The sequence below is a fragment of the Squalius cephalus genome, assembly GCF_949319135.1.
Source record: "Squalius cephalus genome assembly, chromosome: 12".
Taxonomy (NCBI): Eukaryota; Metazoa; Chordata; class Actinopteri; order Cypriniformes; family Leuciscidae; genus Squalius; species Squalius cephalus.
This window is the reverse complement of record NC_137133.1, coordinates 3,210,969-3,238,641: the sequence shown is the minus strand read 5'-3', so window position 1 is coordinate 3,238,641 and position 27,673 is coordinate 3,210,969. Positions and strand designations below refer to the sequence as shown.

Below are 27,673 nucleotides of genomic sequence, written 5' to 3'. Positions count from 1 at the left end.
TCGTTTCGTGTCTTAGGCCATCAGTGTGTACTTACGATGGGGAATTGTTTAATTTGGACGATGGGGAATTGTTTAATTTGGACGATGGGGAATTGTTTTAATTTGGACTCTGTGCATGCTCTTTGAGACAGTGACCACAGACCTGCATGAAATGACTGACAGACAAGAACGGTTTGACCTAAAAATATCAAAATTGAATCTACTGCGGAAAAAAGACACCTACATCTTGGATGCCCTTGAGGTAAGCTAAAACATACCAAAATTTAATTTCAAAGTGAACTATCCCTTTAACTCATTTAAACAAACATAAACAAAAAAGTTATAAAGTGTACCTTTAATATTAGCCAAAAAAGAGGATCTACTTTCTCTGCATTGACCAAAAGTTTAATATCGCTTCATTCCTTGTTCAGTTCCAAGCGCAGTGTCTGTTTGTGTGTTGATAGGTAAGGATGATATGGAGATGTGCGAGTTGAGTCTGGAGGAGACCGGTTTGACACGGAAGCGCGGCGCTGAGATTCTGCCCCGCCAGTTTGAGGAGATCTGGGAGCGCTGCGGAGGAGTTCAGTACCTCAGAAGCGCCATCGAGAGCAGGCAGGCCCGACCCACATACGCCACCGCCATGCTGCAGAGCATGCTCAAATAAACACACACACACTCTTTAGTTTCATGAGGGACGGCTGCCAGCTCTTACATAACCAGCACTGACTTTCACTTACTTCTTTTTTTTTATTCTTTTAATATTCTTTTTCGTTTATTTCGTTTTTTTTGTTTGTTTTTTCTTTTTAGTTGCCGTTTCATTCGTTGTTTTTATTTGAGTTTCTGGTGCGTTGAATCATCTCATTGATCTTTAATTACTGTTCTTGACAGTGTAATTGCCTCTAATCTGCCTCTTATTATAATTTACTTAATGTAATATTTTGGTATGATATATGATCAGTAATGCATAAATACTTCACTGGGAGTGTTCCTGTAGAGAAGTTCAACAAGTGTGTCTTTTCCTAACGTTTAAATCAGTCTCGCATTGAAATAAAGCTCCTCTTTGACTTGCAGATGTAAATACTGATATTGTTCAGCACTTTACTCTATTTTGAGTTTTGTTTTTCACTGTGAGTTTAACTGCTTGCAAAAAGTATTTACGAAAGCTACAAAACAGTAAATACAATAACTCTGGTAAGTAATGACCACTAAATTATGACTTTTGAATGGAAAATGTTTAATAAAAGAATAATGATTTTAATAATATAGTTTAGTCATTCTTGTGATATTGTTATTTTCCCCTTATTTTGTAACACTATAATTTAGCAAATTATGCAATAAGATAGACAAAGCACAGTCTGTAGTAATTGTGATATCTGACCAAATATGTATAAGAGCAATATGCAAATGAGATTTATTTCTATAAACAAAATGAAGATTTGTATCATCAAACTAAACAAGGTACTGGTGTAGGCATGATCTGTCCAGCTAAATAAAGTTGTCTGTTTTCTTCCAACAAATACAGTGATTTTATATAGATATAAACCAGCACAATTCATGTAAAAAAAATAAACCACAATTGTACAATAGAGTTATGAGAACCTCATTTCAGGGATTCCCTCTTCTTTAACATTTGACATTACAATTACAATGGAAATATCTATCTAGATATATTTTATATTTATTGATAGATAGATAGATAGATAGATAGATAGATAGATAGATAGATAGATAGATAGATAGATAGATAGATAGATAGATAGATAGATAGAAGAACTACATTTAACCATTTCATTTCTTTGGGTACATTTTACAAAATTGGTCATTTTTTTTGTAGCACACTTTATTTTATGTTTGGTGCTATTTAACATTCAATCAAATAATGTTTGCAACAAAGTTCTCTTCTCAAGACAACCATTCTAAAAGACAAAAAATATATATAATTTATAATTATTACACATCAAAACAATTGACCTTTCGCCGAGCCCCGCCCCCCTTAGTTACTGTTGCTACGTCCGACAAACAAATGGTCAAACACGACCAGCGCGACAGATTGCCATGACGGAAAGAGGTATACCCGTGCGTGTCAGTGACCATTGGAGCAATACATCCGCGATATCCTCCAGATTGAGGCAAAAAGGGTTACAGTATGCAGTGGAGGGATATATTATAATAAAATACGCAATGAAGGAGACACGACTACTATCTACGTCTCTATCGAGGCTAATGCTTAACGTTACCGGTGTTCATACACATCATTTGTGATTATGACAAAGAACAAGGAAACAAGTGTTTAAAAGCATTGTAAGACACTTACTGTTGTGTTTTTGTGTGAAAGAAAAAACTGTCTCTGAAAATAAAAGTGCTGTCAGCAATAATTTCTTATGTGTGTTTTTTCGCATAACACGACTAATATTTTAAATGCTGCAAAACACATGGGAGTTATATTCCCGATGCTGTAGTTTATTTGATCAGTCACAGTATATCATTAATCAAGCTTAATTTGACTTTTCAACTACAATTAGGCAGATGAACTGAAAGCTTTTACAATCTTTTAGCTATAACTTAGGCCTATATCATTGACAAAAGTATGTGGTGCATTTTATTCCAAAAATGATTTTCTTTCTCAAATTCATGCTTCAAGTTGACAAAGCACAATAAACGAAATCACACAATAACTGTTTAACCAGACATAGCCTTAATTTGCATCTAAATAACTTTCATTGATTGTCTTTCATAATGCACTTACCATAATATTTATTAGGGGGACAACAGATCACAAAAATCGCGGTTGAGACCATAATATTTATTAGTGGGGCAACGGATCATAAAACTCGCGGTTCAGACAATATTATGTTTTTTGAGTTACAGATAGGAGTTTTTCAGATCAGAAAAACAAAACAAAAAAAACTTTAAGTAACTTAGCCATCGATACCACAGCCAGCAGACGTATTTATGCTTCGTAATGTTCGACACATTTAACTGGGATTGGGGCCGTCCACACTGTTTTATCCATTGTAGGCACCGCTTCGCTAGCGTTGTGTTTTCGGCTTTGGGAATGGAAAGAACACAACTCCTCCAGACAATCTCTCGGGGTATGTAGTGTCCGATTTACAAACGCCATGGGCGCACGCTTCACCATCTTGCTAATGTTTGTCGGACCTGCTCACATAGTAACGGTTGCTATGATGTGTGATTGGACAATGGCCGTTTTGGGGGAGGGGCCGGCGAAAGGTCAATTATGTTCCAAACTATGAGAACATTTTAACAGTGTATTATTTATGATCATACAAGAAAAATTTCCTCATTGTGAGAAAACCCTTAATCATTTCTGCCTTGTGAAAACATTCTACCTGAAATCCAGTTGCGTTTCTTAACGTTCTCATGAGAACGACATGTAACATATTAACCAATAGCAACTCAACTTGGCTATCCATCTGTTCAGGATGTTTGGCCACTCATTCTACTATCTTCATGAGCTGTGGGATCATGGGAACATCTTTTAATGGCTGGACAAGCACCATTGGAAGACAGCATGACACGTCCCACTTCTGTTAAAAGAGAAACAAGTCATTTTGCATTGATGTTGTGCAATAGATAAAAATAAAAAATAAATATGTAGGATGTACTTTCATCATTATATGCTTATCTTATAAAAGTTAAGTAATCTAATATCCATTAAAAATATTAAAATGACTTTTAATAAGATGCATTTTGGTCTATCGGATCACAAGTGTACGACACTAAATACAGTGGCCTGTTGCACAAAGTTTCAGAGTAGGTTTAGAGTTGACAAATCCAAATCCAGGTTTAGATCCGGTTCAACTGGCTCACAACGCTCGGTATAAAGGTTCTCTGTCAACTCGGGTTTTGAAGCAGAATGCATGATGTGAGTCAAAGAAATAGGCCTAATAATTTATATTGTTTCACAAAGAGCTCAAAAGAATACACATAAGCTTAATCTGTTTAAAAGCTTTATATATAATACATGTATTATATTTATTTTAATTTAAGGGCAAAGTTTAATATTGTCAATTAATATAATAATTATATGAATATATAATATGAATTATGCATAATTATAATTATATCAATATAATAAATAATTGCTTTATTGCATCTTAACTCACAACTGATTGGTCTAACCCAGAATAAATCCATGTAGCGTAAGTTCCCATAGCAATGAAACCCGTTAAAAAACAATCCACCTCCTTGAGCCCGAAAAACCAGAGTTTGCTCAAACTAATCTTGAACTTGCCTTGGAAGCAACTGAAACCGGCTTTGTGCAACAGGCCACATGTGTAAACAGGACCATATTGTTAAATTGGATTCAATTGTGCTGAAGTACAGTCCAGCTAGTAACCCCACAACATTGTAGTCTTGATTTAATTAACCTGCAACACGACATTAAGCTAGACCTGGTCTAATCGTTTGGGATTTGATTTGAACAACCACAAAACAAGGCGATATGAGATCGGATCTTACCTCAGGGACAGTATTATAATGTGGAGATCATCTGTGATTAACTCGTCAGGCCTGGTATGGTGGTCTTGTCTCGGCCTCTGTAAAACAGGACAACACACGCAAAAATATGAAGCTCAAGTTTCAAAAGGCAAAGAAAGACATCAATATCAGCTGAAGGGAAAAAGAAAATGTCATATCCCAAGGACAAATTCACAGGTGTAAGGCGTCACAATTTCTGTAAAAAAGACACATTAGTAAAAGTTTCTTATGGACAACACAGGCTGTTGTTTTAGAACATTCTGGAAATCATTTCATTTGGATTCCTTGGGTAAAGTCCTGTTTTATGGGAAAAGTGTTCGCAAATATTTTCTATTAAATTATAACTACAACAAAAAAGAGGTTTAATTAGAATTTGTCCTGAAAGTGCTTGCAAGGCAGCAAAAAAGTAACTGTTTTATGAATTGGCAATTCTGTACAAAAACGTACAAATTAAAATGTAAGCACGAAGCTCTACCTCTAACATTAACTATAAGTGTATGAATGACATTGTACAAATTCATCACAGTATGTTTTATTTTGCCAATGCGTGAATTAGTAATATTGTCATGAGGGTGTGTTGAATTTCAGTGTGCTCATGGATGGTCTAGCAAACTCCTGACAATTTTTAAACATCTAACATTGTAAATTTAAGATTTTCAAATATAAAAATAAAGTAATTTATGAGTGAATAAAAACCAAAAATAGCCCACATAGAGCTGGAAATGTGTGTAAAAGTTTAAAATGAAATTTGGTGGTTATATAATTGTGGAATATTTTGGAGAAGAAACCGTAATGGTAAATTTCAGTACGGTTCTGCCTTGCAATCACTAATTCGATGTTCATACTCTTTAGTTTTGGTTAACATGAGGAAACCACATGTGTCCTAATCAGAAAAGATGCCTGCGGTTCAGCCCACTGTTGGAAGATGCAACTGGAAGCATATACACTCACAAGCCACTTTATTAGGTACATCTTGCTAGTACCAGGTCGGACCCCCTTCATGGCTTCAGATTCAAAAGGTGCTGGAAACATTCCTCAGAGATCCTGTGTGATGATAGCATCATCCATGCACATCCATGATGTGAATCTCCTGTTCCTCCACATCCCAAAGCTGCTCTATTGGATTGAGATCTGGTGACTGTGGAGGCCATTTGAGTTTAGTGAACTCATTGTCATGATCAAGACACCGGTTTGAGATGATTTGAGCTTTGTGACATGGTGCGTTATCCGGCTGGAAGTAGCCATCAAAAGATGAACACTGTGGTCATAAAGGGATGGACATGATCCGCAACAATACTCAGGTAGACTGATGCTCAGTTGGTACTAAGGGGCCCAAAGTGTGCCAAGAAAATAATCCACACACCATTACACCACCATCAGCCTGAACCATTGACACAAGGCAGGATGGATCCATGCTTACATGTTGTTCACACCAAATTCTGACCCGACCATCTTAATGTCACCGCAGAAATCCAGACTCATCAGACCAGGTAAAGTTCTTCCAATCTTTTGTCCAATTTTGGTGATCCCATGTGAATTGTAGCTTCAGTTTCCTGTTCTTTGCTGACAGGAGCGTCACCGGTGTGTCTTCTGCTGCTGCAGCTCATCTACTAGAAAAGGTTTGAAGTTTTGTGTGTTCAGAGATGCTCTTCTGCACCTCGGTTGTAACAAGTGCTTATTTGTGTTACTGTTGCCTTTATATCAGCTCGAACCAGTCTGACCATTCTCCTCTGACCTCTGGCATCAACAAGGCATCTTTGCCCACTGGATATTTTCTCTTTGCCGGACCATTCTACGTAAACCCTCGAGAAGGTTGTGTGAGAAAATCCCAGTGGATCATCAGTTTCTGAAATACTCTGACCAGCCTGTGTCGCACCAACAACCATGCCACATTCACATGCCAAGTCACTTAAATCACATTTATTCCCCAGCCATAGCCATATCACCCTGTAGCCCAAGACTGGTTGAGCAATGAAAGGGTTGAGCCTGGTCAGTACCTGGATCAGTACCTCCTATGAAAACTAGGTTGCTGCTGGAAGAGGGGTTAGTGAGGCCAGTAGGGGGCGCTCCTCACCCTGTGGTCTGTGTGGGTCCGAACACCCCAGTATAGTGACGGGGACACTATACTGCAACAAGCACCATCCTTCGGATGAGATGTTAAACCGAGGTCCTGACTCTCTGTGGTCATCAAAAATCCCATGGTACTTCTAATTCCCTCCATTGGCCTTTATCAGTCATGACCTCCTAATACTCTCCATCCTTTGAATTGGCTCGATCTCTCTCCTCTCCACCTATATCTGGTGTGTGGTGAACGCACTGGTGCCTTTGTTCTGTGGCTGCCGTCGCATCATCCAAGCGGATGTGGTGGTTGAGGAGAGACCCTTGAGAAGAGAATTTCCGACATGATTGTAAAGCGCTCATTCATACATTCATGCATTCTAATGCTCAGTTTGAACTTCAGCAGATCATCCTGGCCATGTCTGCATGCCTAAATGCATTGAGTTACTGCCATGTGATTGACTGATTAGATATTTGCCTTAACGAGAAGTTGAAGAGGTGCATCTAATAAAGTGGCTGGTGAGTGTATATTGACTTCAGTAAATGGGATACTGCAATCAATGTATGCTGGACTTTAGATTTTGTAGAATTTTTCTTGAATAATTTTTACTTGTGGAGGCTCCAGTTAATCCAGTTAGGCTGGAACAGAGACATCTGATTGTTCAGTCAATGAAAAGATACTATCCCAAAGATAAAAGGCACAGAATGAATAAGGAATGAGATGTATATGTAATGTATATCTAATGAGAGTTTAAAAGTGTGTTTATAAATGTGTTTAGAACAGAATCACATGAAGAATAGACTGGGAAGCAAGTAAAGATTTTATACGTTTTATGCAAAGCAATTTTGTAAATAACTTATATTTCAAATTAACTGTGAATTGTTTGCTTAAGAAAGATATTATATAAGACACGTGTCAAATTAATTCATATGCTTTTTTCACAGCAATATGCCATTAAAGGAATTTCTTTTCTTAGTTTGTAAAAACAGATGAAAATTACGTTAGCATGGAACTGAACACAGAACAGAATTTTTTGTTTGTTTGTTCTTACAAACTGAATAACTTGGGTACTGGATCTGGAACATTCCTGACATAAGAAATAAAGAATTTGCATTTGGTATGTTGCTTACATTTGTATTATCTATTTGTATAGTCAAAATTTCAAAGATAAATTTAATTGTATATCTTGTCTTTGGTATCTTTGTTAACACAACAAATGATTTAACCGCAAAAAAAAAAAAAATCAGAAAATCTGACGAAAAAAGACCTGCTTACACTAGAGTTAGTGTCTTTCTGGTCCGTACACATTTCCTGCACATAGATAACAAGAGAGAAATGATGGCATAAAGAAAGGCGAGCACCCCCACGAGGCACACTAGGGAAAGAAAGGGGTCTAGTGACACGGAGACCAGCTCTGCACATCTCTCCCCGATAAATTGCCAGAATTTACCTACAGGACATCTAAAAGGTTCAAGAGAGACAGTTAGAACATGTACAATGGAGGTTTTATTATTAAAGGGTTAGTTCACCCAAAACAAATTTCTGTAATTAATTACTCACCTTCACGTCGTTCCAAACCCGTAAGACCTTCGTTCATCTTCGGAACACAAATTTAGATATTTTTAATGAAATCCGAGAGGTTTCTGAATCAGCCATAGGCAGCAACGTCATTGCAACTTTCAAGGCCCAGAAACATGTAAAGTCGGCATTCTGACGTAGAAGTAATTCATGACAGAAATTTCATTTTTGGGTGAACTAACCCTTTAAAGAGATCCTTCACAGCTATACAGCAGCATACCTCTGCTTACATTTTTAAAACATTTGAAGAAATTACCACAAAGCATAAGCAAAACTACTGGAGTGCTGGAAAAAATGTCCCACTATAAATGTATTAAACAAGTTAGCTAGTGTAGAGTCAGAAACTTGATTTACTTAAGGTAAAAGCAAGAGAATTTCATTCAATTCTGAAGCAGAATTGAATTTAGATTGTAGAATTTAACTGTTTATATCTATATATGATTGTTCGCTGAGGTACCTGCAAGCGGCACCATGCCCTGGTACAATCTCACACTCTCCTCCATTGAGACAGAAATCAGGCTGGACCACACAGAGGCTCTGACATGGCAGTCCTTCCAGCGTTACGTAGCCTGGGTCACATAAACATTGTGCTTCCTTTGTCCAGAGGTTCACCACGCACTTCGAAAACTCGTTGCAGGCAAGAAACTTGCAAGGGTCACCTTGATCAGCTAAAATGAAAGAACAAATTAGACTCATCTCAGTTGTATCAATTCTTTACCTTCTGTGAGATATTCTGTCCATGTTTCTGCTTTCCAGACTGACTGATCCCGTTTGAAATCAATAGTAATGGATGCTTACAAAGGTAGACTCTTACCTGGTTCTATGTCTAGGGAATGGCTGTCAATCTCTATGTCCAAACGCTGGGCTGCAGCATCACAAAACTCCTCCAAGACATGCTGGACAGCCTGAGTAATGTTGTACGGCACAGACTTGGCAAATTTCACCTTGCTGTTGACCACCACACTTCCATTTCTGAAGTTAAGGATCTCTAACTGCTTAAAGCCAGTTAGGTTAGACTGTAGATATGGAAGTAGCTGTGCACAGAGGAGACAAAAGCATAATTTATGTATGTTCACCATACAAAAATCACTGGACAATTACAGGAGTTAGCAGAAGGACCTTCTATTAACCTAAGTGATAACCTTGAAAAGAATAATACCATACTGCATAGTATCAACTGTATACCGCCTCATGTTCTTAAAAGAATTTAAATATAGAGTATGCAACGATAAACATTACAATAAAGCTGCAATGTGCTACATTATTGTCAAGTCAAGTCAAGTCAAGTCAACTTTATTTATATAGCGCTTTTCACAATACAGATTGTATCAAAGCAGCTTCACAGTATTAAATAAGATAGTACATCAGTGTTTGTTTCTAGTGTAAAACGTCCACGTTTGGTAATGCTCATCAATAGTATTGTTGATTGATTAATTAAATTAAGTATCCCCAAATATCCCCAACTGAGCAAGCCAAAGGCAACAGTGGCAAGGAACCGAAAAACTCCATCAGGTGACCTAATGGAGAAAAAAAAACCTTGGGAGAACCCAGGCTCAGTCGGGGGCCAGTTCTCCTCTGGCGTTTATGAACTAGAGACCGGATTTAACTGTAAGATTAAAAGTATTATATGAATGCCTGGCTGAAGAGATGCGTCTTTAATCTAGTTTTAAACTGGGAGAGCGAGTCTGAGCAACGAACAGTATCAGGAAGACTATTCCAGAGTTTTGGAGCTAAATGTGAAAATGATCTCCCTCCTTTGGTTGATCTGGATATCCTAGGTATGACCAAAAGCCTCGAATTTATTGATCTTAAAGAGCGCGATGGATTATAGGGCGATAGAAGATCCGTTAAATAAACTGGAGCTAAGCCGTTTAGGGCTTTATAAGTCAGTAGCAATACCTTGTAATTAATACGGAACTTTATAGGTAACCAATGTAGTGATGATAAAATTGGTGTTATATGGTCAAATTTTCTTGATCTAGTAAGAACTCTATTGTGACAAGACCCATCTATGTTGCATGTTAGTTCAGCAAGTGGTGTCCTGTAGTCATCATGAACAGATGAAAAAAAAAAATGCCATAGTGATTTTGCTCTTTAAGAAAATAAAGAGTTGTATGTTCTCTCACTGTAAAATATCACTGCTCACCACAATCAACAGAAATCAACATCTGAAATAGCTGCACTTACCAGTTCAACAAATCTGTTTTCCAATGATCGGTATTCTGTAGAGCTCTTATCGAAAAGATCTTCAGAGAACATCATGTTTGTGACACGCAAACTGAAAAACACAATTAGTTCTTTGCCTTTGCTCGCAGTGGTCATTGAGGGAGTTGTGAAGTATGTTAGTGATGGCACTTTTGTTGTCTCCAAGGGATATCCTTCATTTGGAAAAGAATATCCATTGTCATAACTCAAGAGGTCAATGGTCTCAGTACTTACTACATCTATCTGGTCTAACTCCGTGGCTAGGTCTCTTAAATGAGTAAATGGGTCCTCAGTTTCCACATTCGGCACTTCAGTACTTACTACATCTATCTGGTCTAACTCCGTGGCTAGGTCTTTCAAATTAGTAAATGGGTCCTCAGTTTCCACATTCGGCACTTCAGTACTTACTACATCTATCTGGTCTAACTCCGTGGCTAGGTCTTTCAAATTAGTAAATGGGTCCTCAGTTTCCACATTCGGCACTTTAGTACTCACTACATCTATTTGGTCTAACTCCGTGGCTAGGTCTCTTAAATTAGTAAATGGGTCCTCAGTTTCCACATTCGGCACTTCAGTACTTACTACATCTATTTGGTCTAACTCCGTGGCTAGGTCTCTTAAATGAGTAAATGGGTCCTCAGTTTCCACATTCGGCACTTTAGTACTCACTACATCTATTTGGTCTAACTCCGTGGCTATGTCTTTCAAATTAGTAAATGGGTCCTCAGTTTCCACATTCGGCACTTCAGTACTTACTACATCTATTTGGTCTAACTCCGTGGCTAGGTCTCTTAAATTAGTAAATGGGTCCTCAGTTTCCACATTCGGCACTTTAGTACTCACTACATCTATTTGGTCTAACTCCGTGGCTAGGTCTCTTAAATTAGTAAATGGGTCCTCAGTTTCCACATTCGGCACTTCAGTACTTACTACATCTATCTGGTCTAACTCCGTGGCTAGGTCTCTTAAATTAGTAAATGGGTCCTCAGTTTCCACATTCGGCACTTCAGTACTTATGACATCTGTCTGGTCTAACTCCGTGGCTAGGTCTTTCAAATTAGTAAATGGGTCCTCAGTTTCCACATTCGGCACTTTGTCATTTTCGGACTCTTTAAATACAACATCCTGGACAACAGTTGATTGTACATTTTCAGTTGGTGAATCATAATCCTTTTCCAAAGATGTCGGAGTAACGATCGATTCATCTGTTAGGACTACTTCAAAAAGATCATGGTCTGCAGGTGGAGTTGTCAAAGGTGTATCAGTTGCAAGTATATCAATGGGCAGTGATGCATTTTCTTCCTCTTGTTCTATAAGGACAACCTCTGTCTTAGTGTCTTCCTCTGGGAAATCAAAAATGACAGGTTAGAAATTATCTATGGAAAATAGATATTTACGTGGATCAATACGACTGTCCTGCAATCTTAATTCTCCTATCCCCAATAGATGTAGCAGAAGACTTTCACTGTCACTTCTGCACTCAGGTATCTTTTCCTTCTTTAGTCTTTTATCCTTTCTTAACTTATATTTAAATCAAATTTAAATTAAAGACCCTGTAAAGTTCTGTAATCAGATCTGTTATTGGAAACTTGTATGGATGTCTCCAGTGTTTCAGATGATCCCAAAACTTTGGCTCTTTGCCATACATATTCCCATGTGAATTCTAAAAATCACGGACACATGGATAATCATATCACACATAACACACATAGCATATCTCTCTCACCTATATCCGTGAGCTGTGGCTCCTCAGTATCTCCAACAACGGTTGGTAAGTCCTCTTCTTTCTCCGAAGCTGATTCTGTGACCATTTCAGATAGAGATTCTGAGGCAGTTGATACAGTAGGGTGAACATCAGCCACTTCTGGTTTTGTGGTGGTGTCCTCTGTAACCATATCTGGTATCTCAAGAACTCCCTCAGTAACCTCAGTTTTGGAGTTTGGATCCTCAAGCCCAAAGTCTTCCACATATTCAGGTTTACCAATGTCCATTTCTGGTTGAACACGGTCAACTGGCACAAAGGGTAAATTATCACTTACAGGCTGGTAATAGTCATTGTTCTTAAGGTAAATTTCTGTCACAGAAATCTCTGGTGGTATAATCTTAATCATCTCTGAAGGAGGTTCTGTTGAACCTTCAGTAGGTTTGGAGACTTCACTTGCGATCTCCACATCAGGCTCTTCAGTTTTGACACCTTCCTCATATTCTACCACATCAGAAGGCTTTGATTCATCAGCTTCTCTCTCAGGTTCCACCAACTCAACCTCTTCTTCAAGTTCTGTCAAACGAGGTTCCTCCTTGGGTTGTACTGCCTCAGTTCCTGGCTTCCTAGTTACCTGAACATCCTCCTCTTCTCTAACTTTAATCTCCTCGTCAGTTTTATGTTCCTCAACATCTTCTTTTGATTCTACAATGACCTCTGTTTCTTCCTCTAAAACTTTTCCTTCTCGTTCTGCCACTTCATCCTGTTTAGTTGATTTTCCAATCCAATCTTCTTCTGGTTCTGGTGCCGCAGTCGTTCTCACAGGCTCTAATGTGCTATACTCTGTATGAGATTCTATTACCATAGTCACATCTTCAGGTCGGAATACCTGATCTTCTAAAACAACAGTGTCTTCAATTACTCCCTGAGATCCAGTTACTTCTACAGTTTCTGTTGTCACAACCTTTACCTTGGGTAAATCAACCTCAGACTTAGTTTCTTCCACTGGTTCAGCCATCACCATTTTAGTATCTTCCTCCTTTAGTACAATTACTGTGTGAGGCACCTCTGGAATTTCATTAGAATCTGTAACTTCAGTTATTGGATCAATTGGTTCAGTTGAAGGTTGTAGGGTGATGGTGAAGTCGGTTGTGACAGCCAACCTTGGTTGTTCAGACCCAGGACTTACGGTTGTAGCGGTGGTGAACAAAATGGGGGTGGTGGTTACTGGGTTAAACATGATGTCATCTTCTGGTATTGTGTTTAGATTAAAGTCACTCTCAGGTGTAGGTTTCTCTGTAGTTCGAGGCTGTTCTCCACTCGAGGGTAATGCTGAGATAGCAACTGAAGATGTTGGAGCCAGATTGTTGTCTTTATCAACAATAACAACTGGTTTGCTGTCATCGTCAGCAGGAGCTTCCTCTACTGGTGGAACCTTTATGAGCTCACCAGTTTCCCCTTTAATAGTTTCAAGCTGGTGTATAATGACTGCCTCATTCTCAGGTTCAACTGTTGATTTTGTTGTTGTGGCGCTGACTGTGTCTACAGTTGTGTGTAAAATGGTCTCCAAAACTTTCTCATCGCCATCTGAGGAAAGATGAACTTCAACCTTGGTTTCTTTTGTTGGAAAACTGAGGTCACCATATGAATCTCGATCAGAGGACTGCAAATTAACAGATGTACAATTATGTTGTTGCATTTAAAGATGTTATGCTAGTATTATACTCTGTAAAATAGTAAAAAAAACAAAAACAAAACATGCTGCTCTATATATTACTATTATTATTAGTTTACATGTGAAGAAATATATCTTCTAGCTTATGACACTTTTATTGTTTTCATAAAAAACTGTGTTTTTATATTTTTGGAGTGTCTATTTAAACCAAGTGCAAATAGCCCGCCTTGTTGGCGGTAGAGGCTATTTCCACTAACTCCGCCCACCATTGTCTGATTGAGCCACACAAAACTACAAAAGAAATCCTGCTAATAATAGGATCAGTGGTGTGAGACTTAGGCGGGTAGTGTTAGAGGCATTCATTTTAAATGCAAATTAAGAAAATCGGATAATTTATAGTGGAAATAAAGTGTTTATTTGGTAGGTGTAGTGGAGGGCTTTAGGGATATCAATGTCCCAGGCTACAACAATAGCATCTATCACTGTTTACAATTAGAGTAAATAACATTTAGCGTTATCTGCAATTAGTGCAAAGAAAATACTTTTTGTTGCTATTTACACTTATTTTACACTTATTACAAGTATTTACACTAAATGGCATCGCTTATTTGGTAACTGTTTTTTAAAACAATAAAGCACTTGAGGTTGCTCTATATTGGCGTTTCTGGAAAGGGTGTTGAGATTGATTGGGCGCCGATAGCTATCGGCCGAATAGCTTTATATAGTTTGATTGGTGGTCTCTATGAAGGCAGATCAGAAAACTTGCGAGACAATTTTTATGCGCAGCTAAAATTGCTTCACTACATTCACCAGCCTGGTAGTTCTACCAGGGGTATGAAAAGGACATTTGCAATGTCTTTTTGCGGACAGCAGAGACATTGCAACCCTACAGCAATGACAGCAAGAAACTAGAAGCTAAACTTCTTTCCTTCACAGCGGTGTGTTTTTGTTCCTCCCCAAAATCCAAATCACAGTTAAGAAGGCGGTTATAGCACACAAACCCAAGAATATTACTGAACTGGAGGCCATTGCTCATGAGGATGAGGATTGGGCTAAGATTCCTCAGAAACTCTGCCAGAAGCTGGTGTCTGGTTATAACCTACATCTCATTTGCAGCAGGTCATGAAAGCAAAAGCGTGTTCTACTACTGAAGATGCTTGCCATGAAGAGGTTGAATAAATTTGAGACTGCAGAAGTCAAAAAGTTGCATTTTAAGTTGAAAATTGGGGAAACCACTTGAAACATTTGTTGTGTTGAGCTATTCCAATTACTGTTGTTTGATTTGTTCATTACAAACAACTGAAAGTCTGTAAATGTAGTCAAAAACCTGATTTGCAATGGGGGTTGCATAATTTCATTTACAACTGTATATTTAACTTATACAGTGTAGATGATGCAGTGTTGTTTTACATTTTATTACTTTTGTTGATAAAGACTGTTCTGTTTCTTTATTTTTATTATTTATTTCACAGGAATGCTTAATTTGTTAAGCTCTAAGTAACTTTTAAGAGAGGGAATGGAATATGTTGCTTACCAATTAATAAAGAGTTGTCAATTCATGATAATTTCTCATCTCTTAAATTGTCCTATAAATGAATTGTTGTTAAGAATAGTATTATTTATTTCAGTAATCGTATCGGCCAATACTGCTGCCGTTGATCGGTGATCGGCCCCAAAAATCCTGATCGGAGCACCCTTAGTTTCAGGCATTTGTAAGTTGTGCCCCTTTATCCATGTCGACCATATAAAATGGTCTCTTGTACCTCATTATTTTATTATATGAGATTAGTCACCTCAGTTATTATGTCTTCAGAAACCTCAGTGACAGGCGTTCTGGTTGAAGGTTGGTCTTTGCCTGATGAGAGAAACACAACTTGTAAAAACTGTAATGAACTTGTAAAATATAATTAAACAGAACTTTTTTATTTATTTAAATTGTACACAGAACTTCATTTGGTAAAACTTTATAATAATGGTACGTCATTAATAAGTAACTATGCAGGAAGTAATGAAGGACTAATGAGTAGTTCTGCATTAACACTTCAGCTACTACTATAAACTAATTAAGAAACAAGCTTAACTAATCAGTAAGTACAATAAAATTTAGGAGATTATTCCTTATTAGGTAATCAATAATTACTTAATGAGATTAGCTTCATTAATAACTATTAACTAACTGACAAATTATAAAGAACATTATCGTGTGTCTGAGACGTAATCAGTCATCATTTTTACTATGAAAATAGTCATAAAATACATCACTACTTACTCAAGTGTTACCTAGTCACTATGGAGGAACTACTAGTGATCTGGAGTGAAAAACATCTTTTTCACTTTAAAATAATGGTCCAGATCACAAGTAGTCCTTGAAGAGTGACTAGGTAACACTTGAGTAAGTAGTGACGAATTTTATGACCACGTTGAAGGTAAAAAAAAAAAGATAATTGCTAACGTCTCAGACACGATAATGTTGTGATTAATAATTAATTAGTAATTCTTTATAAGTTGTCATAATTACTTATTAGTTCTTAATGATGCCAATCTCATTAAGTAACTATTGATTACCTAATAAGGAACTATCTTAGTCCTAAATTCGATATTACTTACTGATTAGATAATAGTGGTAGCTGAAGTGTTAATGTAGAACTACTCATTAGTCCTGCATAGTTGCTTATTAATGACGGACCATTATTCTAAAGTGTTACCCTTCATTTTTATTTGTGCATGTACCTGTATCAAATGTCAGTGAATTAAGATCAAGAAGAGAGGTCTTTTTGCTCAGTGCTTTAACTATCATGTCCTTCAGACTTGGTCCTGTAGATGAAACAACTGTGCCAAGACTTTCTTTAGCAATGCTTGGTACAATAGTCTCAAAAACAGCCGAGTAGACTGCAGATATTCCTCCAGCCCTGGAGAAATGGAGGCAATATGCATTTACATTTATTTATGTAGCAGATACTTTTATCAAAGCAATAAATGGATAATACTAAAGGTGATCCTACACAGCACATTATATACATATGTAACTTTTACCCCTCAGGCTCTTCCGCCTCGCTTGCATGTAGGAAAGGATACAAAGATGTAAAGTAAAATGCAACAGAGAAATCAGATATACACAAACACTTCCCTGGTGAAATATGAATAGCTAATGATGCAAATGTCAGTGTGAATGTTATCATTATTTTCACATTAGCAACAAACCTGGTCACTGTTGTAATAAAGAAAGTGAAAGTTTTTTTTATTTATTTTTTTAGTACACCTACCTAATTCTTACCACGTGGACATCCATAAATCCAGGTAGGTCTTTGAAAACATGTTGCATCTGCAACAAACAGACAAGTGTACAGTTTAACATGTTGCTATGGAAGCTTGTTTCCACAACTGTATAAAACATTTAAAAAAAAGTAGTAGCGACTTCTCGCAGTTCTGACTTTATAGCTCGCAATTGTGAGTTTACATCTTACAATTCTGACTTTTTTCTAAAAATTGGACTTATAACTTGCAATTGCGAGTTTATATCTCACAATGCTGAGGAAAAAAGTGAGAATTGTGAGATAAAAAGTCACAATTATCTTTTGTATTTTTTTTTTATTCCATGGCGGAAGCAAGATTCAATAGGTTGCCCATTATATACATTTAGGCAAATGTATAAACCAATACCGCCAGGCAGCACAATCCATCATTTTCAAGACAGAATAGAAAGTCCTCCAACAGATTCACAAAACGTTACATTTCCTACAACCCCTTCTGTCCCTAGATCCCTCAGTCTAACCCCTGGTGAAGCCTCTTAACCCGTTGAAGCTTTGATTCCTCAAAAACACTGAATGGTGGATCACTGTTTGGTCATTTTCACAAACCTGATCTTGAAGATGCTGTGACAGGTCATGATACTGAGGTGAATCGGCACCTCTCAGTATCTCTTGATACCCGTGGTCCACCAGTGTAACGCTGAACTCTATGACATGATGTACTGGCTGCTCTGGAACCACATTGTGAAGATCCAACTCCTGAAAATATAGCACAAGAACTATTAAACAAGTACTGCAACAATGTATAACTGCAAATGTATGTACCTGCATTATTCCCCAAAAGGTTTAGGCAACTTTACAGGTTAAATAACAAATATTTTAATTGAAGTATTCATGCAAGTGCTGAAAAAAGATACTTTGTCATACAGGAATAGCACACATTGTAAATTGCCTTACCTAAAGTTAAAGAAGCTCAATTGTAGCTCAAAGATTCATGATTCACATTCAAAAATATTGCTCCAAAGTTATCAAAGGCAATCTTGTTCTCTACTCTGGATAAATATTTTGGTTTGGCAGATCTCTTTATATGCCAGTTGTGAGACACTGATCAACTTTATCATCGCAGTTGAGTATTTTTTAGGGCGAATTATCAATGTGGTGGAAAGGCAAAGGCACAGGTAAAGAAGGGTCACAGAGTGCACATTCTGTCAAGTGCACAAACCATCACTGGAAGGGAGCCCTGTGTGTCTATACTTCACACATCAAAGTCATGTTGCATTGTGGGATATGGAGCTGCCTGAAGTGTAAGTAGATTGCTCCCTCAGTCAAAATCGAGGGGTTGAGGGTCTGTCCATATAAACTTTCCTTGTCCACTTGAAGTGGAACGCACTTCAAAATGGAGGATTGGTTTTCCCAAGGGTAACTTAGGGAAGATTGTGAGTGTATGGCTGCGCTTAACTCCACTTTTAGACATTTACTCACAAACATCCCTAAGCACTTCCCCTCTGGGAATCCCCACTGCCATTTTGAAGTTTTAAAGTGTATTTGGACCGACTCTCAACCTCTTGATTTTTGATTCAATATGTACTCAGATCCATAGACCGCAATGCAACAGGATTGTGACCTCACAACAGCAACTCGCAGTGCTCGCACTTAATTTACCCAAGGACGCTGGGTTCTACCAGTAGTGGGCACTCATGCAACGTAAGCAATGATGTACATCCGAGTGAACGAGTCGGAGGGAAGTTAGCGAGGGTAGGGCATAAAAAAAATGTACTTAAATGAAGCCGAGGTCTAAAAGGGGAACACTACTCAGCCATCCTGAAGACCCGAGCTGGATCAGGTGTGTTTAATTAGTGTTGCAGTTAAGCTCTGTAAAATGAACCACCCTCCACCACCAGCACCCCTCATTTCCCACAGAGAGTTGAGAAAGCAGTGTATACTGTGGATGTTGCTGCAGCTAGATCTGCACACAGTTCTGATGTGTGCTATGAAGCTACACCTAATATAGCTACAGGGTGAATCCTGCACAATTTATGTTGCAAATCCGTACTACCTTATCTGTCTTAGAAGTTAAGCTTAAGCTAAGGCTTATCGGCCTGGTGGTCATGGCCCACGGTCATGGACAGCAGAGCAAAGGCTGCTTATAAATAACATTGTGTAAAGATTAAAATGCTGTCACTATATTTTTAAAATGAATTTCTAGCAACCACTGCTTCCAGTTGTTTAATATGAAAATTAAGTATATGAAGTATGTTAGACAAACGTGCTCCAGACCTGTGAGGCAGTAGAGGTGTCTGTTGTAGTGCGGACAGTAGTAGATACAGTAGTAGATTCAGCTGTGGGAACAAATTCATGCACTGCTGCTTCAGTCAGGACTTCCTCTGAACCTGAACAACAGAAATTGAGCTTAGTTCAGCTAACCAAAATTATGAAAACTTCTCACTGAAGACCAAAAACAATTCAACTATACCTTCCATTTCTTGTGCTTCATCGGTTGCTGGCTCTTCATTTATATTTCTATAAAATTAAATTGAATATGTATCATGATATTAAAATAATCACAGTCCATATTTTTTGTTATAGATGACTTGGAGCTGTTTTCAGGATATGAACTTATATGCCGTCTCACCGTTCTAATTTGTCACTATTCTTATTCAACCTCTGTAAAGAAAAGGAAAATCATTACAGGAGAATTTTGATTAAACATAACATTTTTGGCCATTGACTAAAAACACTAGAAAAATGGTAACCTAAAAATTGCAACTTTTAAATTTACTGGATTTATTTAAGTAAAAAAAAACAAACACGTTTAATATAGATTAATCGACCTAACTTTTATGGCTAGAAATAGCTCTTTAAGATAATTTCAGGTTACCACTTTTTAAAGTGTACACAGCTAAAACTCTCCTGGGAGTTTATTTGGCTCCACACTCAAGAGTGTTAAAGTGTTAAAATATGAGTGTTAAATGAACGCTGAAGAGTGTTAAAGTTAATGAGATAATTAAGTGATTAATTGAGTGATGATTGACCATTATTGAAGACACCTGATGTTAACAAGCAGAATCACCAAAGGAGAAAATCACAATTAGAAAGTTGCCATTATGGTGATCGGTGTTTGCTTTAGTTGAGCTCAAGACCTTTAAATTATTAACATTAGATTTAGTTTGGCTGCTGTAACTGAGTTGTAACAGCTAGATGATCAAAGAGAAAAGGTGATCTGGTGGTGTTGGTTGTGTTTTGACATAATTATCATTTGACCTGAATCACCGAACTCATATAGAGTTAGAATTATATTGTTGATTACAGCATCACTGTGATTCTACAGCATAAGATCAAGCTTTTGTCAAAACCAACACTATCAGATCACCATTTCTCTTTGTTCATCTGGCTGTTATAACTCAGTTACAGCAGCCAAACAAAAATTCTAAATTTAAGGGACAAAAGCCCAACTAAAACAAACACTGATCACCATAAAGGGGACTTAACATTACATTTTTAAATTTTTAAATTTAGATTCTGCTTGTTAACATCAGGTGTCTTCAATAATGGTCAATAATCACTCAAAAAGCATAATTATCTCACTAACTTTAACACTCTTCAGTGTTCATTTAACACTCATATTTTAACACTTTAACACTCTTGAGTGTGGAGCCAAATAAACTCCCAGGAGAGTTTATTTACATGACATCTTTTGACTATATAGTATTGTGTGCATTTTTGATTAGTTTACCCTGTAGACCATGTCTACGTGTTCTGGTGAATGGCTGAAATTCATGGCAAGATCTGAGATGCACAGGGAGTTGTGCTGGCATGTGTGGACCCATTTCTGGTACTCCGAGTTGCTGGGAATTCTGTCCAAAAAGATCCGGAAAGCCTCCCATACAGCCTCCTGGCAAACTGACAATGTCAATAAATTACAAAAAAAGTGTTCAAATGAGAAATTTCACAGCATATGTCCATCTTTCTGGATCTGTTTTGTATATTAAAATATATTTTTCTGTATTGCTGAACTGCAATCAAATATAAATCAAGACGAGATGTTTCATTAATTAATTCATATTAGATGATTTCTCTAATTTTGACTAATTATGCCTGATTACTCTCTGATATAGTGTACATTTTCTCTCAATTTACTGGATATATTTCTCTAAATTTGAATGTATATACAAGTTATATAGTGGATATATAAAAGAGCGTTTTTAAATTTGAATTTAAATTCATATGTTGAATGTCTCCTCGTCTGACACACTTATCTTGTGCTGTGTCCAAATTCGCATACTGTAAAATAGGTACTATATTTGTTTTGAAACTTGCTTTGTGACCGTTAAAAAAGTATGTACTATATACGATGAGTGTGTTGTGTAGTATGAATGAAAAACGGATGTACTACATCCGCCATGTTGTCACTGTCATGTGACCTACGGCGTCAGTTGTGTTGCTTCCCTGCCATTCACTCATGGGATAGTAAAGTGTCTATCGGATGCGCAATTCAGAATCTCTGCTGTAGTAAGTAATCCGGGTACTTTTCGCCTGCTGTTTTATGAACATTATTAATTCAGACGCTCACATACTGTTTTCCGCCTACTAGTTGGGGGTGGAAGTGAGCTGATGATCTCAGTCAGGTGTGTTAGATGACGGAGACATCCAAATGCTACATCCCAATTCAGAGGCTGCATCCTTCTTAGGCCGACTGCGTCACCGCGGCACGACAAAGGCTGTCCCAATTCGAAGGCTCCACCAAATGCGTCCTTCGTTTCCCGTGAAATAAAGGATAACACAGATGGATCCTTCGTGGCCTAGCCTACCCCAGAATTCATTTCACACCAGTGACAACAGAGTTTTTTGGAGAGAAATTGCCAAAATATACTTTTAAACGTAAGTATTGGGTTTCTACTTACTCAAATATCTAATGATACAAATGTAAAAAGAAAAAAGAATCGGTTTAAATCGGTTCAAATGTTGGCATATCTTACTAAGATGTGATTATATATAGTTAATGGACCATGGTGAACACATTTAGACAGTTTGTGAACTCTGTCAGACAGTTTAACAAGTCTTGTACAAACGTTGCTGCTGCTCATCAACGGCAGCTGTCAAAGTTGTCATACAGTAGTCCATATTTGAGCTATTGAAAATTATTCTGGCAAAAGAGTCCTTGATCTTAAACTTTCTACACATATCACACCAAAGGATCCTCAAAGGGTAACACTGTTACATTCTCATAGACTTTTTCTGATGTTACATCAACCATACAGTATTCACTTTTTGATCTACTGAAAATATTTCTGGCCAAAGAGTCATCAAAAAGTAACTAACAATGTATTCTCATAAACTACTTTAGATGTGACGTCAACAAGAACAGTCCTCTGTAGGTTAGACCATCCCATTTAATAACACTTAGTCCAAACTTTGCAGCCTTCGAAGGATGCTGCCTCTGAATTAGTACACAGCCAAAATGTGCAGTGTTGGGAAGGAGGAGCTTCCAGGAATAAGGATGATAGCCACTGTACTAAACAAAACCATTGATGCATTTGAAAGGGTTAAAGGAATAGTTCACTTAAAAATGAAAATTTACTCACCCTCAAGTTGTTTCAAACCTGTATGAATTTCCTTTTTCTGCTGAACACAAAGGAAGGTATTTTGAAGAATGTCAGTAACTAGACAGTTGATGGACCCCATTGACTTCCAATGTAGGAAAAAAAAAAAAAAAAAAACTATAGAAGTCAGTGGGGTCCATCAACTGTTTGGTTTCCGACATTCTTCAAAATATCTTTCTTTGAGTTCAACAGAAGAAAGAAATTCATACAGGTTTAAAACAACTTGAGGGTAAGGAAATAATGGCAGAATTCCTTTAACCTTTCTAACAGGGAAGATGCTTATTGTACAGAAGTTTGAGAGTTACCTCTCAGTGTGTAGAATGTTCGATGGCTGGCTATGACCTCTCTCATTGTCTCCTGTGGACATACTTTCACCTCCGAGTGGAAGAAATCTGACCTCTTGACGCGATGCTTTTCCATTTCAAATATAGTTCTGACCCCTGAATTCTGCTTTGGTGCATTTTGGTTTGTTAAGCTGCTAGCATCAAGAGTCTCTAATGGGTTTAGCCTTCTTCTGTCTGAAAAATATAGTAAGTTCAAAATAAAAGGTTAGTAACTTCATTGTAATTCAGCATATTTCTGCCAAAATATTCTTTAGAAAGTTGACATTTATCAGCTCTCAGCCCTCATGGACTTTCAATACAGTCATTTTTTTCCCCAAAACTAGGATATTCTGCAATGCTATGCTTTGTTTCTGCACTCATGTTTTGTGTGTGTGTGTGTGTGTGTGTGCACAAATGGCAAGCAAATTTACATTTTGAAAAATAAATCTGGAACTGTGCGCTTCCACCTATATAAATTCTGCAGAAACTTACTTTGAATTTGTCTTAGGCCATTTTTGCAACAATTTGTAAAAAGAAAATCTGTATATCATTTAGAAAAGCTAAAAGCAAAATCAAAAGCAGTAAATTTTAATGCATGGCACATGACTACTTGTTGACATGTATCTAGTGAATATCTAGAGTTCACAAAACTTCATTGTTTGATGATCCAAATACAAAAAAACAACAACAACAAAAAAACATCCTTAACACATTTTCCTCTGTAGTCATTTGTGTGGCTATATTTAAAACTTGTGACTGTTTCTTATAGAACAATTACCACAAATATATGTTCTTTATCAAAACAACATTTTGGTTGCACTCTACTACGCATTGAATAACATTTTGTTTCCTGGTGTGTCCAGTAATTTCAAATTGAGTATCATAATACACGTCCAGAAGTGCCACCTCATGTTTGACTAATACACTGCACCGCACACTGTAGCAAAAATCACCAATTCACAAATTTATACCAAAAATTCTGTCCTCATCTACATCTTCTTGTAAAATTTAACTTTGTTACCTTGAATTCCTGTGACGGACAGTATAAAGAAGAAGAGTGTGAAGAGATGTCCACTTTTCAAAGACATGCTGACTTCAAGTCGTACATCTAACCCCATGCTGTATTAAGACAGCACAGTACTTCAGGTGCTAAGTCCTTTTTCTTGGATATATCCGTCAGAAGCTGGAGAAGCCATTATGGTCCCTGAGACCTTGCTGTCAAGCACTGAGACCTAAAGATGGAAATGAAGAAACCTGGAAACTGAGACGGACTTTCAGTGTCTCACAGAAAACACCACTGTGAATGTTAAAAGCAGAAAGAGAGAAAGCAGGCAGGGGTATATGATAGAGATGCAGTATTGATGTAGAGGCGTGACATTGTGTGACAGATTACAGTGAAGTAGTTAAAAAAGCAAGATCTGTTTCTGGAATAATCTGATTATCTGATGCTCAGACATAATCCTGCTTTACCTGTGGCCCGCCCACCTCATCCAATTACTGGCTTTTCCATTCAAGCGTCTGTCAGCTGCAGTGCCAGATCAATCGCCCACTCCGTGCTGGGCAGCACCTCATGAGGTAACAGTGTTCACCCCAGTGCTGCTGAAATCATGCCTCCCATATCAGTGCGTGTGTGGAGACGAGGTGTACTTGCTTGGTTTAAAGAGGGTGTCCATTCTCAAAAATGGATGTCCGTTCTTGGGATCACCTGTAATGGCCGTCTAAAGCCTGTTGAGTCTGACTGCTTTTGAACTATGACCCCTGTGATAGGGATAAGTGGAGGAAAGTTAGCAGTAATTACTGCTGATATTGACGGTCCAAAGGCTTGGTCTATAAATACCAAAGCCTTGGCATCAGATGAATTGCATGCGGATTCACTGCTGTTTTTCTTTAATGTCAGTCCGCCTCACATCTAATCAACTGTGTTGTTTGTGCAAATGTGCACATTTGATCATGGTAGAATTGTCAGGCCAGTAAATGGTTTGTTTAACAGTTTGCATTGTTTTAGGAAAAAAATCATTCATCAGAGGTGCAGACTGGAGAGTATTTCCAGGAACACTTCAAATGACGACTGAGACGTTGCGTCATCAGATGCTGAGGATGTCAACGTGACTCCAGGGTTACACTGACTTTAACTGGCTCTGATGCTCATGTATTATAATAAATGAAAATGTATTTAAAAAACTAGTGTGTAATCTACAGCCCTGTCATAACAGCAATAATTTATATGGCATAAAACTGAGTAAAACTTAGAATAAAACTACAGGTTCCTTGCAATTGTCTAACAAACAAACAAATTAATCTGTCTGTTGATTTAACCCTACTATGTAAACAGAATTCCTGATAAAGGGCTTTTGTAAAGAGGTCTGATCCGATTGAACTGTCTTGTTTTGATGACTGGAGAGCGGATCACTGTCTGGCGAATGCTTTATTGTTCAATCAGCTTGAGTGTCCTTCAAGTAAGATGCAATTGTGTGTAGTATATCCACTATACCATTTAACAAATTTGGAATCCCTTGCTTAGACATTTGCATGTTTCTGAAAGAAGCCGATTCTTCTGTTCACTAATGCAACCAGCAACAGTGAATTTTTAGGACTGTTTGAAATAACTTTTCTTATTTTTCCATTTTTATGATGCAAAAACCTAATTTTCAGCAGCCATTAAATTATAGCCATATAATGCCTCCGCATATATTCAGGTCAACCTGTACATGAAATTAGTTTTTCAACTGGTTTACTTTGACATTAATTATGAACATGTTCCGTTAAAGTTTTACAAACACAAAGTGCCACTGTACAAATGTCTTCATTGTCAACACTATGCAAAATTGTGTGCTTCTGCCATCTCTCTTTAAAATAAATAACACTTGCTTTCATATTTTGTGTGCATTCATACATTTTTAACCCTCTGGTGCTGCTCATGTGGAGGTAAGAAATTACTGAATTTTTATTTTTATTGTTTATTCAATGAAATCGGTGTACTTTTTTTTAGTGCGATGTGTGATAATGTTTTTTTATTTGTTTAATATTTTGTATTTTTAGGGGATTTTAAAGTAAATATTATTTATGGAATAGTTATATTCCATTTCTTACCTGTTAACCACTTTTTTGAGCATAAAAAATGGTTCAATATTAAAGGTCTATTTGAGCATAGACCTGAAAATAAAATGTCCCAAATATTCTGTTGTAAATCTTGAATGCTTTGGAGCACAGACTTAAATTAGGCAGATTATTGCTGAAATTAAAGTAAAAAATAAAAAATAAAAAAAAGTTATGGAAGTTTAAGTTTGTGATGATGAAAAAATGCATAAAAATACTATTTTAAAATTTTATATGAAATATATATTTTCCAAAACATGGTTTACCCTAAAACTGTGAGAAAATCAAAGCCATAATTTTAACAAGCTGTGTTCCGAATTTGACGTTGATATCTCAAAAAATGAGCTTTCCATGAGATTGTGTTTGGGTGCAGTACCAAATGCTTCCTCTGGATGAAATTCACGATGCAAAAAAATAAAACTATACATGTGATACAAAATAAAAAAAACCTCAACAATATCATAAAAATAAAAAAGGAACCAAATAAGCAACATGAACAAAAAGCAAAAAATGACCCGCCCCCCCCCCCCCCCAACAAAATAAGCAATTTTATTTTCTTTAACATTGCAGAGATTTATTTTTAATGTTATGTCAAGAGTAGCCTACAGTTGTACAGTTTTATTTTTTATTTTGCATCGTGAAATAAACATTTCTATGTTCTGTTTGTTTTCTTTTTCTGTTTAGAAGAAACTGCACCTTTAAATCTCCTTTGTAAAAGCTTTACGAGGCATAAATAGTCCTCACTTGAGATGAGCTCACAAAATATTGAACTGACTACTATTAAATGTTTTATAACAAGCCTACCTGAATTACAGTAAAAATACATGTTAATAAAGCATTTCTAAGTAACTATTACTATATGTCTGAATAATAAGAAGTGATCTTATCAACCACAACTGACAACTCCTAAATAACTGGTTTGTAAATAATGCAATTCTTCATTTAGAAATTATAAATTGATCATTAACAAAGTATGAAAATACAATTATTAAACATATTATACATAGCTGTATAGCTGTATTTGCAACCTACTTTTTAATGTCTATCAATGCTTTATAAATTATGAATTAATTGTTTACTAATGCTTAACAAATTAATTGCATGCAGTTATTATAAAGTGTTCCCAAATGTTTGAATTTTTTACAACAATAAGAATGTGCGTTTCTCTGTTATTTATTACATGCAGTTCTACAGAAGCCCTTTGTCCACCTCCTCGGCATTCTTTTGGTCTTTTGTAGCCTACTCGTGTATAGTCTGACTGTCTATGAATGAATTTAGATGCATAATAACCATTCCTTTACTGTCAAAAATTGTATTGCATGTATGTATTTAAATCTACTGAAAATGTTCAGAGAAAAGAGACCCAACACAGTGATATCTTTTTCCCTATTAATAGGCTATTGTGTTAAACTGCATGCCTGCCTTTCCCCCTAAACATTAGTGTAAATGACACAAAATTGTTAGCGCATACACATTCAAATATGAATGTATAAGACAATATAACATGAATTATAGTTACATGTTGCTTCTATATGAATGTGCATAAGCTAATGATTTGTTAAGCATGTATGCACGGTTTTGAATGAACGTATAGTAATCCTCACCAGTCTAAAGACAGTTAAACAGGGGAAACAGCGCCGTCTAGTCATAGATTTCTGCATAACAACACATGACATCTGTTCTCCCTTTTCTCACACATGGTCATGCT

The 27,673-nt window shown here is 37.0% G+C and overlaps 2 protein-coding genes across 7 annotated transcripts in view; one reads left to right on the top strand and one right to left on the bottom strand.

Moving 5' to 3' along the window:
- The window catches only part of myo6a (myosin VIa), a 59,236-nt gene extending 57,242 nt beyond the window's left edge, over window positions 1-1,994 (top strand). For all 6 annotated transcript variants that reach the window (XM_079887491.1, XM_079887495.1, XM_079887493.1 and 3 more), the window contains one exon: window positions 444-1,994. In XM_079887491.1, the coding sequence (XP_079743617.1) occupies window positions 444-643 (200 nt within the window). In that variant the 3' untranslated portion in view covers window positions 644-1,994. The remainder of the gene's footprint in view (window positions 1-443) is intronic.
- Window positions 944-24,202, bottom strand: impg1a (interphotoreceptor matrix proteoglycan 1a). Its single transcript, XM_079887443.1, has 17 exons — window positions 23,891-24,202; window positions 22,852-23,064; window positions 20,680-20,846; window positions 19,579-19,610; window positions 19,420-19,466; window positions 19,224-19,336; window positions 17,556-17,705; window positions 16,962-17,020; window positions 16,732-16,752; window positions 16,429-16,607; window positions 15,492-15,553; window positions 12,048-13,686; window positions 10,304-11,664; window positions 8,931-9,150; window positions 8,574-8,784; window positions 4,462-4,538; window positions 944-3,527 (listed from the first exon to the last, which is right to left on the bottom strand). Exons 1-16 carry the CDS (start codon window positions 23,985-23,987, stop codon window positions 4,499-4,501), a joined length of 4,611 nt encoding a protein of 1,536 aa, XP_079743569.1. The 5' UTR covers window positions 23,988-24,202; the 3' UTR covers window positions 944-3,527; window positions 4,462-4,498.
- Between the last annotated feature and the right edge of the window lie 3,471 nt (window positions 24,203-27,673).

Excerpts from the sequence above, each read along its gene's own strand:
- impg1a (XM_079887443.1), bottom strand. The coding sequence starts at position 23,987 with ATGGGGTTAGATGTACGACTTGAAGTCAGCATGTCTTTGAAAAGTGGA. Across the intron at positions 17,706-19,223 it reads ACACCTCTACTGCCTCACAG|GAGTTGGATCTTCACAATGT; the intron begins GTCTGGAGCACG and ends CTATATTTTCAG. Across the intron at positions 8,785-8,930 it reads TTCCCTAGACATAGAACCAG|CTGATCAAGGTGACCCTTGC; the intron begins GTAAGAGTCTAC and ends CTTTCATTTTAG.